We start from the raw sequence: 18,102 nt of genomic DNA on the forward strand, positions 1-18,102 counted from the left end.
GATAGGTCAATAGGCCACAGTTTAGTAGCCCTGAGGGGGTATAGGCCAGCAGAAGACCCTGAAATGAGGCATGGAGAGGAAGCACTCTTCCCACCCCACTCCCCTCCCCATACCATGTTAGTACTCCGGGGCAAAGTCCCTTTTCCTGACATTACTTAGGACTCTGATCTCAGGGATCTGAGGACTTGAAAAACGAAGCAAACATTTGGCAAACATTTTTTTGAATGAATGAATGAATGTGAGAGAAGTTCAGTGACTTGAGTTTGTGGAGGCTCATGATTTGGAAAATCTGGAGGTCATGATACTGGTGAATAAGGGGACCCGTCCTAGAGTGGATTCATTATACTTCAGTCCATCTACTTTCACTGTGGGGTTCAGGCAGGAAAACTGAGCCCCCTGGATAGTGTTGAGAGTGGAGGGTACAGAGAAGATCTCTGCCTGAAAGGAATGCGTATCAGGCAACCCCCGCCCAGGAGGGGCTAAAAAAAGCCCCGAACTCCCCTGAGCTTTGTGTGTGGGGTTATCAGCTGCTATGTGTTGGCTCAATCACTGTGGTCAGACTCTGGCATTTTTAAGGGGGCCCTGGTCCCTTATCCCCTCTGTGTTTCTCTCAGCCAACAGGAAGAGGGCAGCCTGTTCTTGGCCTGGATGCCAGGGGTACGGTGGAAGGAGAAGGTGGGGGTTGGTGGTCCCAAATCTGGTAACAATGGATAATTGTCAGCTGGACCCTGTGGGTGTTTCTTCCTTTTATAGTCAGCGACAGTTGTTCTTGCTCTGGCCCAACCCCTCTGGGGTGGAGGTGGGGGCTCAGGTCTTTGATATAAGGGACAGAGAAAGCCCAAGGCTTCTGTCTTTCTGTCCTCCAGGGTCTTGCTTCCTCTTAGGGTTTCCAGTTCCTCCAGAGATCCCAGCACCATGCCTCCCAAGAAGCCTGAGCCCAAGAAGGAGGCCGCCAAGCCAGCCTCAGCCCCAGCCCCAGCCCCAGCCCCAGCCCCAGCTCCTGCTCCAGAAGCCCCCAAGGAACCTGCCTTTGACCCAAAGAGTGTGAAGGTGAGATGCAACTAGTTGGGAAGTGGGGGATCGAGAACCTCTTCTTCCTCTGGAAGGGTAGGGTGGGAGTACATATTGGGGAAGAACATTTCTGCCCTAAATTAGCCCTTTAGTGGGAAAGAACACTATGGTGTATCTGCCCTAGGGAACAGGAACATTATACTATTTTTATCTTTTTTCATGTCTTGAACCTCTCTGGAAGCTGAAACCTAGGGACCCCTTCTTAGAAAAATGGTTTTAAATGCATAAAGTAAAATACATTAGATTAGGAAGGAAGTAAATTATATTAAAATACAGTTTATCAAAAAAAATTTAAAATAGTAAAAAGTTCACTAGATCCTAGGTTAATTGATATAGAGGAACTGGAAGCCAAAGAAGGGGGAAGTATCATTGTACAATGACTCTAGGATTTAAGTCACTCAGGTCACTCAAGAAGCATTTATTGTTTTTATGTTTGAAACACTTTGGGAAATACAAAGAAGTTTCTCATTTTTTAAAAGACAGTTTCTGCATTTGTGAATTTACTGTTTTAGTAGGGGTAAAATAGACATATACAGTTACAAAAAGATTACTTACCCTACAAACCAGTGTATGAGAAGCACCGGGTGCATAGTTCATGGGAAAAGCCTTAATAAACTCATGTAGTTTATGAAAATGAAAATTGAGCATTAGAAGCAGGAATTACTTGCCCAAGGTCATAAAGACTAGCAAATCATCGAGGCAGGATTTGAATCCACGTCTTTAGACATTATATCTGTGCTTTTTCAGCTATCCCATGTTTCTTATGTAATAAGAGCTAGAGGGGCTCAAAGGAGAGATGGAAAGATCTTTACATTCTGGTCAGGAAAAATTTACTACAGTAGGGAGCATTTGGATTGGCTCTTAAAGAGAAATTTAGATATTCTCTCCCTGTTCTCTGTTAGTCTTTACATTCCTGGTGCCTTCCAGCGGTAATTCTAGGACAACTATAGCTGAAGCTAAGATCACTCCTGTGGCTATACCCAGCATGTTGGTGGTATTGCCTCCATGTCAAACTGGACATTATGTGTGTATGCATATATTTTAAAATGATATTTTATTTTTCAAATAAATGCAAAGATGGTTTTCAACATTCACCTTTGCAAAACCTTGTGTTCCAAATTTTTCTCCCTCTTGTCCTTCTTTCCCCCTCCCAAGACAAGCAATTTGATATAGGTTAAATGTGTGCAATTCTTCTAAAGATATTTCCATATTCATCATATGGAGAAAAAATCAGATCAAAAGGAGAAAAACATGAGAGAAAACAAGCAAACAAACAACAAAAAAGTCAGTCTCTATAGTTCTTTCTCTGGATGTGGATGGCACTTTCCAATACAAGTCTTTTGGAATTGCCTTGAATCACTTCAATGTTGAAAAGCTAAAAAATTTCTACCTTGTCTTTTTTCTTTTGCATTTGAGGAGTCACCACCACAGGAGTGAGCATATGGTAGGATATGGCTGCTTCTAGGGTTGAACTTGGAAAAGGAGAATCTCTTTACCTTTTCTCTCTTGCTTTCAGTGCCCACATGGGAATGTTCCTTTTCTCAGAATAGATGTGTCCCCCACTAACCTGGCTGCTGGATTTCTCTAAGCTCACAGGCCAGGCTGTGGAAGGAATTAGTTTGCAAGGGGAAGCTAGAAAAAGGAGTGGGGAGTGGTAGAGGTGGCCAAGAGGCTCCTCAGGGGAATGGAACAATTTTAAACCTCCACACCAAAATGAGGGAGGTCAAGCAGTCACTGGTAGGGAGAGCTATTTATAACTGGACTGGGACTTGGAGGGGTGGGACAGGAGAGGAGGGAGGCCAGCCCTCGGAACACAGCTGGGGATAGACAGGGATGGAGGGAAGATGGGTAGGGCCAGGATTAGTCTGGACTCAGCCCTAATGGGGTCCAGAGACTTTTGCATGCCATGTGTCTCTTTCCCTTTATGGGCAGAGCCTGGCAGGTACAAATCCACTCATCATGACAGCCCTTTGCTATTATCTTTATCATGTTGGGATTAAGCACCACTCCATTTGGACAGCCACTGCCAGGCTGGGCTCTCTAGCCATCCAGCGGTGCCTTCTTTGACCCTGGCAACTATTTCAGCATATGAGTCAGTAAAACCAGCAAACTACTCATCACCTCTCTCTGGATCTTCTCTCTCTCCCAGGTGTCCTTTATTCGTTTTTTTTTTTTCTTTTCTTTCTTTTTGGTATATATCAAATCTTATTTGTCACTGAGGTTTGAAATCTCGAAAACATCCTTGACTCCTCTCTTACATGTTCCATCCCCATCTAATTCAATTCTCCTCTTTCCTCCTCAATCCTCCTTCCTCTTTTCCCCTCCCTTTCCCTCTCCTCTACTCTCCCCTCCTGTCCCATCACACAAAATATTCCATTTTGCAAAATCCTTTTGGTAATCTGGTGAAACCTATGGATGCCCTCTCAGGATAATGTTTTTAAATGCATAAAATATATAATCAAATATATTAAAATATAATTATCAAAAGATTTTTTAAAATATATTTTTCTTTTTCTAAATACATGCAAAGATAGTTTTCAGTATTCACCTTTGCAAAACTTGTGTTCCATTTTTTTTCCCCTCCCTCTGTTCTCCTCTCCCCTCTCCTCTGGACAGCAAGCAATCCAATATAGATTAAACATATACAATTCTTCTGAACATATTTCCACATTTGTTATGCTGTGCAAGAAAACTCAGATCAAAAGGGGAAAAACACATGAAAGAGAGGGAAAAAAGCCAAGCAAACAAGCAACAACAACAAAAGGTGAAAATACTATGCTTTGATCCACATTCACAGTTCTCTTTCTGGATGTGGATGGCTCTTTCCATCACAAGTCTACTGGAATTGCCTTATCAAAAGATTTAAAAAACAAGTTCACAGACCCCAGATTAAGAGATGGTTACCCAATGCTTTGTTATCCAATAATCCCAAACATGGTGCTTACCGTCTTGTAGTCCCCCTTCCTATACCCTGTGCTGCTGGCATTCCTTAAAAGTGCTGTAAAACTGGTTGTTTTTAAATGTGTCCAATGTAAACTTATTCACAATGGTCTTAGGTTTAGCGAATCTCTTTTTTCATATTTTGTGAAATGGTGAAATGTCAGCCCAACAAACTGAATTCTGCCAGATTTGAAGTTGGGGAGTCTCAATGAAGCTCTCTGAGTTTGGGAGGGGAAAGCAATGAATCTATAATCCCACCATCTTTCAGCTCCAATCTCCTCCCCTACTCTAAGCCATCCTTTATTCCTCCTGTGTGGTGTGATGGAAAACTATCAGGATGTGGAGTTGGAGGACCAGGAAATCCAGTTCTGCCATCTATGTGACTTTGGACAAGTCACTTACCTCTATAAAATAAGTACCTTCATTTATAGTATGAGAGGGTTGGACTAAAAACTCTCCAAGGATCTTTCCAGTTCATTATCTAATTCAATGATTCTATGAACTTTTATGAGTGTAAATGGAGGTAATAATTAGTCAAATCAATTAATAAAGGTCAGCATGGTGTAAATGGAGAACAGACCTTGAAGCCAAGAAGATCTGGGTTCAAGTCCTACTTCTGATACCCACTAGCTGTGTTACCTTAGACAAGTAAGTGGCCAGTTAGTACTATCTATAGTTAATTCTCTGAGATCCATTTGAAGAGATGCTGATTTTCATTGGTAGAGAAAGTATCCTCACATGACAGTTTTCTTTACCAATGAAATCACAGGTTGAGGTTTTTATCCAGTCCCTACCTCTAGTAAATCCTTAAGTAATAAGCATTTATTAAGTATCTATATCTTGTAAAGCCTATACTAGGTGATGGGGATACAGTAATGTGTCCTTTATCCTGTATCAAAAATGAAATAGTTCCTGACCTCAAGATGCTTATAGTAAGGGAGACAAATGTTCATCTGTAGTTGCTATTGCATTGCATCTGACTCTCTTACCCTGTGGATTGTAGCACACCAATATTCTCTACATAGAGTTTTTTTGGGCAAAGATACTGGAGTGTTTTGTCATTTCTTTTTCTAGTGAGTGAAAGCAAACAGAGGTTTGTTAGTGACTTGGCCAGGGTCACAAAGCTAGTAAATATCTAAGGCTGGATCTGAACTTGAGTTTTCCTGACTCCAGACCCAGTGCTCTATCCCCTGAGCCACTGATTTCCTCCCTCCTTTCCTCCTTCCCTTCCTTTCCCTTCCCTCCCTCCTTCCTTCTCTTTCCCTCCTTCCTTCCTTTCTTTTCCTCCCTTCCTTTCTCCTTCCCTCTCTCCTTCCCTTTCTCTCTCCCTTCCTTTCTCCTTCCTTCCTCCCTTTCTTCCTCTCTTCCTTCCTCCCTCCCTCCCTCCCATCCCCCTTCCTTCTTTCCTCTCTCCCATCCCCCTTCCTTCCTTCCTCCCTCCCATCCCCCTTCCTTTCTTCCTCCCTTCTTTCCTTCCTCCCTACTTTCCTTCCTCCCTCCCTCCCTTCCTTTCTTCCTTCCTCCCTCCCTTCCTTTCTTCCTTCCTTCTTCCCTTCCTTCCTTCCTTCCTTCCTTCCTTCTTTCTTCCTTCCTTTCTTCTTTTCTTTCTTTCTTTCTTTCTTTCTTTCTTTCTTTCTTTCTTTCTTTCTTTCTTTCTTTCTTTCTTTCTTTCTTTTTCTCTCCCCTTTTTCTTTTTTTCTCTTTCTTTTTTCTTTCTTTCTCTCTCTCTCTTTCTTTCTCTCCTTTTCTCTTTCCCTCTTTCTTTCTTTTTTCTTTCTTTCTTCTTTTCTTTCTCTCTTCTCCTCTCCTTTTCTCTCTCACCTCCCAGCAGAGAGATGCTAGCAAATTGAGGAGAATCAGGAAAGTCCTGATGTAGAAGCGACTTAAGGTGGGTCTTGATGGAAGCTAGAGATTTAAAGAAGTATAGGTGATAAGAAAGTATGTTCCAGATATGGGGCACAGCCTTTGCAAACTCATGGAGATTGGAGATGAACTGTGTTGTATGACAAATAGTAATGAGTCCAGTTTGGCAGGACGATAATGTATATGAAAGGTAATAATGTATAATAAGGCCAAAAAGGTAAGTTGAAGTCAGGTTATGAAGAGCTTTAAATGCCAGAGAAGCTTATGGTTAATCTTAGTGCTGACACTGGAGTTCACTGAATAGGGGATGACACAGTCATACTTCTGTTTTAGTAAAGTCACTTTGGCAGTGAATTATACATTGGAATAGGAGACAGAGAAACAAGTTAGATTACTGTAGAAGTCTAGGGAAAAGATGATGAGAGTCTAAACTCAGGTGGTGACTAAGTGAGTAGAGAGGAGAGGATGAAAGTGAGAGAGATTCACAAATTCAGAATGTCCAAAACAGAATTCATTTTCTTTACCCTCAAATCTATTCTTCTTATGAATTTGTGTGAGAATATTACCATCCTTCTAATTACTGAGGTTTATCCTTGACTTCTCCTTCTTCCCCAACCCCCTCAATTCACTGGTTCCTTCCCTACTCCTCCCATTTCTTTTTTTCTCCCATTTCATTATATTCCATGGAATATATTATCTTATTCCTCAGCAAGTCAGCATCTAGGGAGGTCCAGGCTCATATCTAGCACACCCTTTATAATACAATAATTGGAGTTTCCATTCCATTAGCAGCCTTGACCACTCTGTTCTCTCCTTCCCCACAGATTGACTTCAGTGCTGACCAGATAGAAGGTGAGTACTACCCTTCCTTCCCTCCCATTGCTATTGCCTTAATCTCTTTTCCCGATGAGCACCAACACCTCCCTAGAGAAGACCTGTCTGTATTCTCCAAATCTCTCAGAAACTCTTACAGTTGCTCAGTCCTCTAGCCAAGTCATTTTGAAACTTAAGAAGTGGCTGTGGTCAGTTGCTACAATCCCCATATCCAAGCCAATGAACTGTATCTTCCCAGGTTCACTGATCTAGGAGACAATTTTACCCCATCTGATTCTTGGTGTAGAAAGAGAGAGAGCTTTTACTTCCTTTCATCCAGCCCAAGGCAGTTCTCATATCACTACCATTTTCTCCAAATTCCCCCTAGAAAATCTTCTAAAATAGGACTATACTAGAGAGCAAATTTAATACTGAACTCCCTTAAACTTCCCATCATCTCATGTAAATGTCTCACTTGTCTTTTGTTCTCCTTTCTCTTATGGGCTTCAATTATCCTAGCTAATACCCCCTTCATAATAAAGTCCCCAGGCACTTTGAAAAGTGACATCACCTATCACAGGTGCCTACAGTAGTTCCAAAAGAAAGAGGAGGCCTTTATTATCTTTGGGACCTTCCCCAACTCCATAAATGCCTTAAAGGCAAAAGAGAGCTTAGACTCTTGTGTCTCAAAAGAACCTTGAGGGATCATCTGGTCCAGTTAGCCAACAAGTCAGTCAATACATGTCTATTAAGTATTATTTCTATGCCAGGCACTGAGCCAAGCACTATGGATTTACAAAAGAACAAGAATCTCTGCCCTCAAGTTGCCCACTTTTTTATGGAGAAGACAATGTACAAACAAGAGAACTATGTACAAACAAGATATAGATTTAGGATAAATTGGGGAAAACTGACAGAGGGGAAATAATAGCATTAAGGGGATTGGAAAAGGCTTCTTGTAGAAGGTAGGATTTCAAGTAAGCCTTGAAGGAAAAGGGGGGAGGGAAGTTAATGAAAAAGAAGAGGATTCTTTTAGGTGGTCAAGAAAAGCATCAAGGTAAAATGGAAAAACAAACAGTGGCAGCTAGGTTGCACAGGACCTGTGTCCTAGAGGCAAGAGGACCTGAGTCCAAATATAACCTTAGACACTTACTAGCTGTGTAACCTTGGACAAGACATTTCATCCTGATTGCCTCTGGGAGGAAAAAAAAGGAAGAAAAACAAAATAATTGTTTTTGGAGTCAGAGGAATGAGGTTTGATTCTTGACTCTTCTGCTTATTAGCTCTATTAACTCTAGCAAACCAATTCATCTCTCCAACTTTCACTTTCCTCATCTGTAAAATGGAGTGATTGAACTCAATGGCCTTTAAATGTGCAACAGAATGCTCTTATGTCCATTTTTAAAGGAGTGATTCTAGCTCTTGATTTTGGGATATCCCAAAATTTTTCTGTGAGGTATCGGGAAATTTAAAAAGTAAAACTAATTTTTAAAAATTGACCTGCACATAAGGGAATGTTGAAGAATCAATCTGTGATTCTACAACTGTGATAACTTCAAAGTTTGTTATCCAAGACTACACAGCTAAAAGGGGCAGCACAGTGGGCAGCTAAGCACTGGACTTGGAATCAAGAAGACTCATCCTCATGAGTAAAATTGGCCTCAGAAGCTTCCTAGCTGTGTAATTCTAGGCAAGTCATTTAACCCTGTTTGCCTCAGTTTCACACACTATAATATGAACTGGAGAAGGAAATGGCAAACCATCCTGACATCTTTGCCAAGAAAACCCCATATGGGGTCATAGACAGTTGGACATGATTGAGACTATTCAACAAGGACAACAATAACACAGTTAACAAAGCAAATTGAGATTTAAATCCTGGTCTTCTGTCTCTGCTTCTCATGTTCTTTCTACTATAACATGCTACCCCTGTTTAAATATCTTCAGGGTTTATGATTCACTAGCCCTCTGCAGTAGATTATCACTGACCATGAAAATGTCTTTCTTGTATCCAACTAGAATCCTTTCTGACTTAATTTTGACACATTGCCATTTGTTTGATATTCTTTGGACACAAAGAACTATCTGCATGTGGTTCTGTGAAAAGAACTGCAGCCTGGGAGTCAACAGATGGATTCTAATCCCAAGCTCGGCTAACACTTTAGATGTGTGGTTGTGAGCCAGTCACTTAAGGAGTGTGGGTCTCCATTTCTTCACCTGTAAATTGAGAAGGGGCTGGGAGATCACTGGGGTGCCTTTTAGCCTTGACATTCTATTTTCTATTCAGCATCCTCCTCTAAAAACCCTTCAAATAGAAGGGAATAATTAAATGACCTCTTAACCCCTTCTCTAAGCTTAAATGATGTGATTCTTTTAATAGCCTTTCTTCATCTGAGACACACTATCCCAATTCTCTGAACCTTTTAAAGTATGGTGACCAAAACTGACCATGCAGAGCACTCAAATCAAAGTCTGACTAATGCAGAGTACCAAGGAAGGATTAGGACTTAGCCCATGGGTATATGTCATGCTCCTTTAAATAAACTCCAAGACTAGGCTGAACTTTTTACAGCAGCCACAGGGGCTGACTCACATTCAATTTGGGCACTAAGCAGTCTGCCCATTAAGCAAAACTTAATGGAATAGAGAGAGAAATGGTTCAATAGTAAGGCAGAGTTGATTTCCCTCTCTCCCTCCTAAACTTCCTTAGCAGAATTTCATTATTAATTATATAGGGGGTCCACCAGAGTTGGGGAATATAACATATATAAGGATCATGTGATTTTAGAATTAGAAGGCTTTTTTTAGGGTCCACTTAGGTATAGGGATTGTTAACCTTCGGTCCATGAAAAAAATACTTTGATAACTGCATATTTACATAATTTGATTTCATTTGTGAGCCCATATAATTTATTTGCTGTCTTTAGTCATTTTCCAGTCACCCATTTGGGATTTTCTTGGCAAAGATACTGAATGCTTTGCCATTCCCTTTTCCAGCTCCCTTTATAAATGAGGAAAGTAAAGTAAATTGACTAGTGTCACACAGCTAAGTATCTAAGGCTGGATATGAACTCAGCTTTTCCTGATGCTCTTTCCACTATGCCATCTAGCTGCTACCATGTATCTTATTTAATGCAGAGATTATGAGAAGGGGTGCATAGATTTTACCAGATTGTCAAAGTTGTTTTTATTACACAAAAAAGTTAAGAATTTCTGCTTTAGAAAGAGAACATAATGGATGGAGAGCAGGTTGTATAGCCAGAAAGTCCAGAATTTAACTTTTGCCTCCGATACATATTGGCTGTGTAACTCTGGACAAATTGCTGAATTTCTCAGTATAATGGATAATTCTCTAAGTAACTCTTAATAGTTTTCTCCCTCAGGTGTTCCCTATACCAACGAAACCATAAGCTCACCCTTGAATCTCAATCTCATCTCTCCTATTTTCCAGATAAATCACAGAATCTTCAAAATAGAATTCAAATGCAAAATACATTTATTTAATCACAAAGTCTCCTAAGTGTGTCAGGTGCCAGACACACAAAAATGATGGAGATTCTGCTCACTGAGCCTTTATAATCTACTTGATGAAAACAACATGTAAACATGAGTAAATACAAAATCCGTACAAAATAAATATATAGTAATTTCATGGTGTGGTAGGTGAAGTTCTAGTACCTTGAAGAATTAAGAAAAGCTTTTAAAAAGAGGCTGGACCTCAAAGGGCACTAGGAATTACACCAAATTAGTTGAATTGAAGATTCCTTCAAACTTAGGCAAAAGCTTGTACAAAGGCATGAAAGTGGGAGTTGGGGAACAGGGGTAATCTGTTCAGAACCTTATCTATTTAGAAATTGCCTCTACAGTGTTCTCAACAAGTGGTCATCCCCCCTTTCTTTAAAGACCTCCAGTGAGGGGTAATCTCCTTCAAAGACATCATGACTTATTATTGGGAACTTTAGGGATAATGAATTTCCTAGCTACTTGAAGCACTACAAAGATGTGGCATTTTAGAATTAGGTGGAAAACCCTTAATGGTTCTTAGGTTCCATCTTAGGACAGAGCAAGGGGGTAAGGTGCTGCAGCTATTAAAAGAAGTACCTGTTTCTTACTCAGGTTTCTCAAGTGTGACTCCTCAGGAAACATCCCTCCAGTGAGGGATGGGGAAGGCATGGAGATCTCACCCATGTGTTAGCTAGCACTACAAGCCACAACCAGGTGAACTTATAGTTTGGTATCTGGTAGCCTTTGGCTCTTTTATGTTTCCTTTGTGTTATCTTAGGTGTTCCTCTAATTCAAAACTGCTGTTATACTTTCTCAGAAGATTCATACTTAAAATAACAAAATATGAAATATTTGGGAATTTTCTGAATTAGCATTCTTCCTTCATCTTGGCTCTGCCATACGCAAATAATTCCCTCTAGGTAAATGTCCATCCTGGCAAATATATCTTCTGTGGTCATGAGCTCACAATTTTGCCCATGTAGGCACATAGCACTTTCTCCAATTTTTTTTTCATGAGAAACTTAGGAAATAAGCTTCTCACATTATCATTTGAAAGAAGAGAAGGATAAAAAGCATGGTCATTCTTTTTTTAACGTCTACTGGGTCAGCAGCTATTCCTACTCAGTGGCCAATAAGGAGATTACTTAGACATCTCAACATATAGGTCCTTCAGTCCCTGAGCCACACAGAAGCTCTTTCAGGGAACTCACCATAATATCCCCTGTAACAATGTTCCTCCTTCTTCCATACAAACCAACCTTTTGCCTATTGGCAAAGAAATGTAAGCAAATATTCAGCCAGACTATGCAGTTGTAGTTTTCTAGGTTCTAATAGGAATACACCCTGGTCATTTACAGTAACTGGGAATAAACAGTTCATTATATCTGAAAAGCTATCTTCCTTTCTTAAAAATGTTTTATATGAAATTCTACCAAAAAAGCAGGCCTTTGTGTGTTAATTTATCCCTGTTCTGGGCTCCATGACTAAAAACTACTCATATTCTTTAAAATATTAACCAGTATAGTCTAATCAACCCTTCAGGGTCCAAGGCCTAGGCAGAGCTCCAAACATCTAAGATGGCCATTTTTATCCTGGACCCTAAACTTCTAACTAAGCTTAAGATTTCATTACCTTTTGGGGATGCCATTTTGAACCTCATTAGATCTTTTTTTAGAGAAACTGTTATCTAGCCATACCTTCCTCGGCTTATATTTGTGAAGTTAATTTTCTGAAATTAAGGGAGTAAATTGAGGCCCGGGGAGAAGTAACCTGCCCAGAATCAAAGGTAGTAAATTTGGATTCAAGTCTTCTAATACTCTTTCCCCTATAGACTTCTAGCTTTAATCTCTCTCTCACTGATAAGGAAGTCTCATAGGGTTCTGCCATATAGGTCCAATTTTTAAAAAATTTTTTAGTGATTGTCTCAATAAATATGAGTGAGTATACCAATGTGCATGGGTATGTATGTGTGTGTTTATTTTTAAAACTAGAGCTGTTTTCATCATTTATAGGATTATAAGTAAGAAACTTTTACCATTGTAATTAAGAAAATTCTCTGCAATTTAAGGTTACTGAAAGTTGCCTGCCATTAAGAGGTTTGTTCAGTGTCACATATTATGTGCCATGTCTTGCTGACTCTGAGGCTGCCACAGCATACGAGCTATCCACATTAATCTATCTGTTAGTTTATTCAGTTACTTCTTACTAATTGAACTAATGAGGGAGGAATGGAAAACAACTAGACTTAACTAAAGTCTGAATTCGAGAATACTCTGAAAGAAATGTAATATTATTACTTCCAAAGGACAGCATGTACTTTCATTTCAAATAGGAATGTCTTAGAAGGGATGGTAAAATGTCAGATAGATGACTTTGAAAGACCTGCTTTTATACCTATAATGATTTGTAATTTGTCAATTCTTGTAAATCAGTGAGTGATTCTAAAGGACTTGATAGATTTAAAAAATTAGTTTCTTCTCTAGGGCTCTGAACATTCTCCCTGAACTCTGTTTTTTTACAAGATTAATAAATTTAGCAAGTCTTTCTTGCATGATGTATATTTCAGCTATTCAGTCCTTGGGGATTATCACAAAATTTGAATTGGAGTTTAAATTAATAAGGTAGATTAGCATTTTTCCATGGGCCCAAAACTGCCTTAAGTTGATTTTACTCTTGTTCTCTGTGATTCTGAGGACTCTTTGCCTTAGATCACAATACCAATCCTTTCTGGATACTTAAAGTCTTATGTACCATGACTACAGCTATAGATGTAATTAGGGCAAAATGACCAGGACTTTGCTCCAGATTGATAAAATTTAAAGGATTCTGACAGCAACTTTCAGGAGCATGTTTTTCCCTTCTCGCTATATCCTAAGTAAACTCTTCTCTGCCCAAGGTATTCAGACCTTCCTGACTCCCAGTCCAGCATTCTGTCTGTTACACCATCCATTTGCCCCCTAGTCGTCCCTGACTATTGTGTGGAACAGTGGCTCTTTAGGTAGAAGACCTGTGCTCAAATTCCAGCTCTCACAATTCCCTTTGTGACCTAGGACAAATCCCCTAATTCAACTGGGTCTCAGTTTTCTCATTTATAAAATTAGGGGGTTGGATAGGTGTCCTTTGAGGTCCTTTCTCTGAGTCTATGAGATCTATGATGCCCTATTTGGCCCAAGAGTGGTACTAGCCGTATTCTCTCTCTGCAGAGTTCAAGGAGGCTTTCTCACTGTTTGATCGGACGCCAACTGGAGAGATGAAGATTACATATGGACAATGCGGGGATGTGCTACGTGCTCTGGGCCAGAATCCTACAAATGCTGAGGTCCTCCGGGTACTGGGCAAGCCCAAGCCTGAAGGTCAGGATCAGAGTCAAGGATATCAAAACCTTAGCTCTCTTTGTGTCTTCCAATATCTAGGGCTACACTAGACTTCCTTACACAAATAATCTTCCCATCTGCCTGTTCTCTTTCTCTGCTTTTCATAATTCCCCTTTTTCCTTCATCATTACACATCTTCTTTAAAGAGCTTTACCTGGCCTATGTCATTTTTGCTTTCCATTAATCAATTAGTCAGTAAACATTTATTAAGCACCTATTATGTATCAAATACCTGCTAAGCATAGTACTGGATATTCCCTAAGTCTAAAGATCTGTGTGTCTCCCTAAGGCATAAATAATTCTCTAATAATATAGGTCCTATGATTTCCCATTCAATGATAATTTGCTTGAGTTCTTCTCAAGTCTTTTTTTTTTTTTAATTTGGTCCCCTAATTAAAATGTGAATTTCTTGAAGGCAGAGTTTATTCTCTGTGACCTCTGACTTGGAGGCTTAATATAGAGCTGTGAATATAGTACACCTTCAGTGTACGTTTGTTAAATAATTAACTATTGCTGCATACTTTATTTCCTCTGCAAGACAATCTCGGCTTTGTTCTCAGGTCCCCGAAGGAGGCAGACACTCATTTTGGAATCCAACCATATCACAGTAAAGCTGATGTCATTGTCACCTTTACCCTGAGAGTCAGGATGGCTTTCTCCTGACTTCCATTTCCCATTCTTGCTCCCTCTCATTGCCTTCCTCCTTGGTTCTGGCTTTAGAAACAATTGACTCTTCATTCATGGGAGCTGAATAAAGACTGAGGAACTATAGGAAATAGTATTTTGTCTGTATATAATGTCACCTCTGGTAGCCATCTCTATTGAGCCTGGGAATGGTCTGGATTATGGGGTTGGGAGCACAGGGTCCTATTAGAATCCAGATTGAATTTATTTTGACATTCCCCACCATGAGCAGCTCCCATTTCTATTTTCCTTACTTGCCTTTAGTCAATTTTGTAGGGTCACTATGCCCATGCCCTGATCCCAGAAGTAGATGAGACATTCATTTATCTAGGATTAGTTCTTAGAAAGGCAGAGTAAAGATAAATTCCCCATCTGCAATGGGATGCCCTATCTTAAAATTTCCCTTCTCTCTTCCTCTAATCTCTCTCCCTGAAGAGATGAATGCCAAAATGCTGGACTTTGAAACGTTCCTGCCCATCTTGCAGCATATCTCCCGCAACAAGGATCAAGGGACCTATGAAGACTTTGTGGAGGGGCTTCGAGTCTTTGATAAGGAGAGCAATGGCACTGTCATGGGTGCTGAGCTACGCCATGTCCTTGCCACACTGGGTATGAGCTTTGGGGGAAGGGGAAGACAATTGTGGTGGGATGGGATGAGGAGACAGAGCAAGAGAAGAAGAAGAAGGATTAGAGATAAAGGGGGAAGGGCTAAATTAAAGTTGGAACTCATCTCCCTAGACACATGAATGGCCCCTCCCCACACTCTTTTCTTCAACATAAAGTCTTTGAGCATTGAGGGAAGAAGAGGAGGGCAGAGATATGAGATCTCTTCTACTTCTAATCTGCTCAATGACCATGGGCAAGTCAACAACCAATGTTTCTACATCTATAAAATGAAAGGGTTAGGTTTTTATGGTCTGTAATGTCCCTTTCAGCTCTAACCTTTTTTCATATAAACCTATAGGGATGAAAAAAAGATAATAGTTACTAGTTCAGAATAAGAGAGAGGAGCTCTCTGATTTCTGTTCTGCTCTTGCCTCTTACTCTGAGGCTCACATTCTTTAAATCCTATCCATCCCTTGTTGTAACTGAAGCAAGGTAGGCTGAAGCTCCAGAGTCAGGACATGTCTAATCTTTGACTTTTCTCTCAGTATTTTTCTTTCAAAATCCTTATGAAAGATTTGGGGAAGAGTTCTGCTTTTATGCCAGAATATAGATGACTAGGGAAGCTATGGAATGGAAAGGGAGGTGGGCTATTACCTATTCTCTGCTTCAATGACTTTAAACTTGTTCCAGGTGAGAAGATGACGGAGTCAGAAGTGGAACAGCTGATGGCTGGACAGGAGGATGCCAATGGCTGTATTAACTATGAAGGTCAGGAGAGTAGGATTAGAGCACTTACTCCTCTCAATCCCCTTCTCCTACCTTAGTTCCATCCTTTCTAAATTTCTTCTACCTATGCTACTGGAAAATTGAAACCTGAATCAAAACAGAGGCAGATTGGGCTTTGTCTCTAGTCTCAGTATCATCTTGATGAAAATGAGATCTGCAATTCTGGGGGTTGAGTAGGAGATCACTCAGCTCGGAGAGTCCATGAAGTGAAGAAGGAATCCCTAGCTGCATGAGATAATCTTTCCCAAGCAGGAGAAGAGGGTTAGAAAGGATCAGTGAGAGGGAAAGTTTAGAATCAGGGAGTTGGGAGGGACAACAAAGGGAGTAGAGGGAAAAGGAATCATCCCAGGATTCTGACTCCCACCTTTTTTTCTAGCCTTTGTCAAACACATCATGTCTGGATGAATTGGGACCTTCAGGGTAAGTATGAACTCCTCCATAGTTAGAGCCAGGGCCATTTCTAATGGTTCAAGAGCACTGAGGGCTCAGGAAGCCTCTTGTTCTAGTTATAATGCCCCACTGGCATGGTGCCCATCTACTCTCACTGGGTATCCCCTCATTCCTTACTCCTTCATGATTCCCCTTTCTAAATTCCTTTCATCTCTCCTTTGCCCCTGCTCATTCTACTGCTCACCAAATACACATTGCTGATAACCTTAGTCCCTCTCACCTCACACACATTCCTCCAGGCTTGGATCTTTCTGACCATGCTGATGGAAGAGGAAAAACAGGGCCAATGGACTGGAGAAAACCCTCGTGTCTACTCTTGGTCCCATTCTGCTTTCTTTCTCTTGCTATTCACAGACTCATTCCTTCCTGCCCTAAGGTAATAATGCTTGGGAACTTGATAAGGGAGTCATTGCCACTCTCTTCCTCTGTGATTGCTTTTTCAGGTACAAGGTGGCCTTTTATTGCTGTCACTGTATCAGGAGTGAGTGAACCTTCGGAAGAGCTGTGGAACCGGAGTCAGAGGGACCCAGGCCTGCCACCCCATTAAAGTTATGAGAAGTTCTTCAGCTTCACAGCCACCTCTGTAAATAAACAACCAGGCACTATCTTACATAACAGCTTGGAGTCTGTTTTCTGCCATGTTCCTTCCATCCCTGAATTCTCATCTCAGTTTCTCTTTTCTGTTCACCAGGTAGAATGATGGGGTTTGTAGCTGACCTGGCCAGGTGAGGGGAGAGGCCTGGGTAATAGCTCCAAGGATAATGGCAGGGTCAGAAATTTAGTAGGAAAGGGTTTAAGGGAACAGTAATATTTATAGGAATCAGAATTCTGTCCTTATTCACACATTCTGTTTATTCTTGCTTCATCGTTCCTTAGGTCAGGTCTAATTGACAGGAAATATATGATTGGGTATGTGGGGATGGTGGTGGTGGTGGTAGTTGTAGCAAGAACTGAGTCCAGACTCAGCATCCTTTCAAGTCCCTGTTTTGGGATGCTTGGGTTCCCATTCTCAGGAGACAAAAGACCATAAATTTGAAGGGACCTTAGAGGCCCTTTCATTTTACAGAGATGGAAAGGAAGACCAGAGGGATAGCATAAGTTGCAAAAGGTCACACAGGTAATAAGCATTAGGGGTAGCATGTAAACTAATCTTCTCTGACAAAACTCACTGCTTTCTCCCGGGTGCTATGTCCTGATGTTTTGTCTCACTCACTGTGGGCACCACAATAATTCCTAACTTTATATGTAATCCTAGTCCCAAAACCTACATCCCCCAGTAGGATGTAAGGTCCTTAATGGTTCAAATTGTTTTTTTTTTTCTTGTTTTGTTTCTATCTAGTGAAACTTGTTTAGATTTAGATGCCAATGACCCCAGTGCCTGTCTCTTTAGACAGGATGGCTCAAAGAGAATTCCCCCTTCGTTCTCCTCCTTCAATTCATCCCTTACCCAATGGCTCATCCAAAGCTTGCTCTGCATCAGTGGTCAGGGAGAGACTCAGCTAGAGGTGGGGAAGCAGAGGGAGATTGAAAAAGAGGCAAGGAGAAAGATGGAGAGAGTCAGACATTGAAGTGGACAGAAATACACTCACAAGTTTCAAGAATGAATGTCATCTCTTGTTTTAGGGACTTGATTATTCCAATGTGGATATCTACTTGTTCCCATATCCACAAAAAGGGCAGCTAGGTATCACAGTGGATAGAATGTGGGGCTTGAATGTGGGGGTGAAGACTCATTTTCATGAATTCAAATCTGATCTTAGCCATTTGCTATCTGTGGGATCCTGGGCAAGTCACTTAATCCTGTTTACCTCAATTTCTCATCTGTAAAATGAATTGGAGAAGGAAATGTCAAACCACTACAGTATCTTTGCCAGGAAAACCCCCAATGAGTTCATGAAGAGTCAGACACCCTACTGAAAATGAATGGATTGTATACCAGGTGATCTCCATGGTTCCTTCAATTTCTCCATAAACATCCCCAAGCTGGTATTAATTTCTCTCTGTCTCTGTC

At 40.7% G+C, this 18,102-nt stretch overlaps 1 protein-coding gene across 1 annotated transcript; it reads left to right on the forward strand.

The window, feature by feature from the left end:
• Positions 1-826: 826 nt before the first annotated feature.
• MYL4 (myosin light chain 4) lies at positions 827-16,706 on the forward strand. The gene is made up of 7 exons (XM_051994927.1): positions 827-1,050; positions 6,699-6,726; positions 13,395-13,544; positions 14,685-14,858; positions 15,546-15,623; positions 16,018-16,061; positions 16,535-16,706. Exons 1-6 carry the CDS (start codon positions 916-918, stop codon positions 16,044-16,046), a joined length of 594 nt encoding a protein of 197 aa, XP_051850887.1. The 5' UTR covers positions 827-915; the 3' UTR covers positions 16,047-16,061; positions 16,535-16,706.
• The last annotated feature ends 1,396 nt before the right edge of the window (positions 16,707-18,102 follow it).

The sequence above is a fragment of the Antechinus flavipes genome, chromosome 4 (assembly GCF_016432865.1).
Source record: "Antechinus flavipes isolate AdamAnt ecotype Samford, QLD, Australia chromosome 4, AdamAnt_v2, whole genome shotgun sequence".
Lineage (NCBI taxonomy): Eukaryota > Metazoa > Chordata > Mammalia > Dasyuromorphia > Dasyuridae > Antechinus > Antechinus flavipes.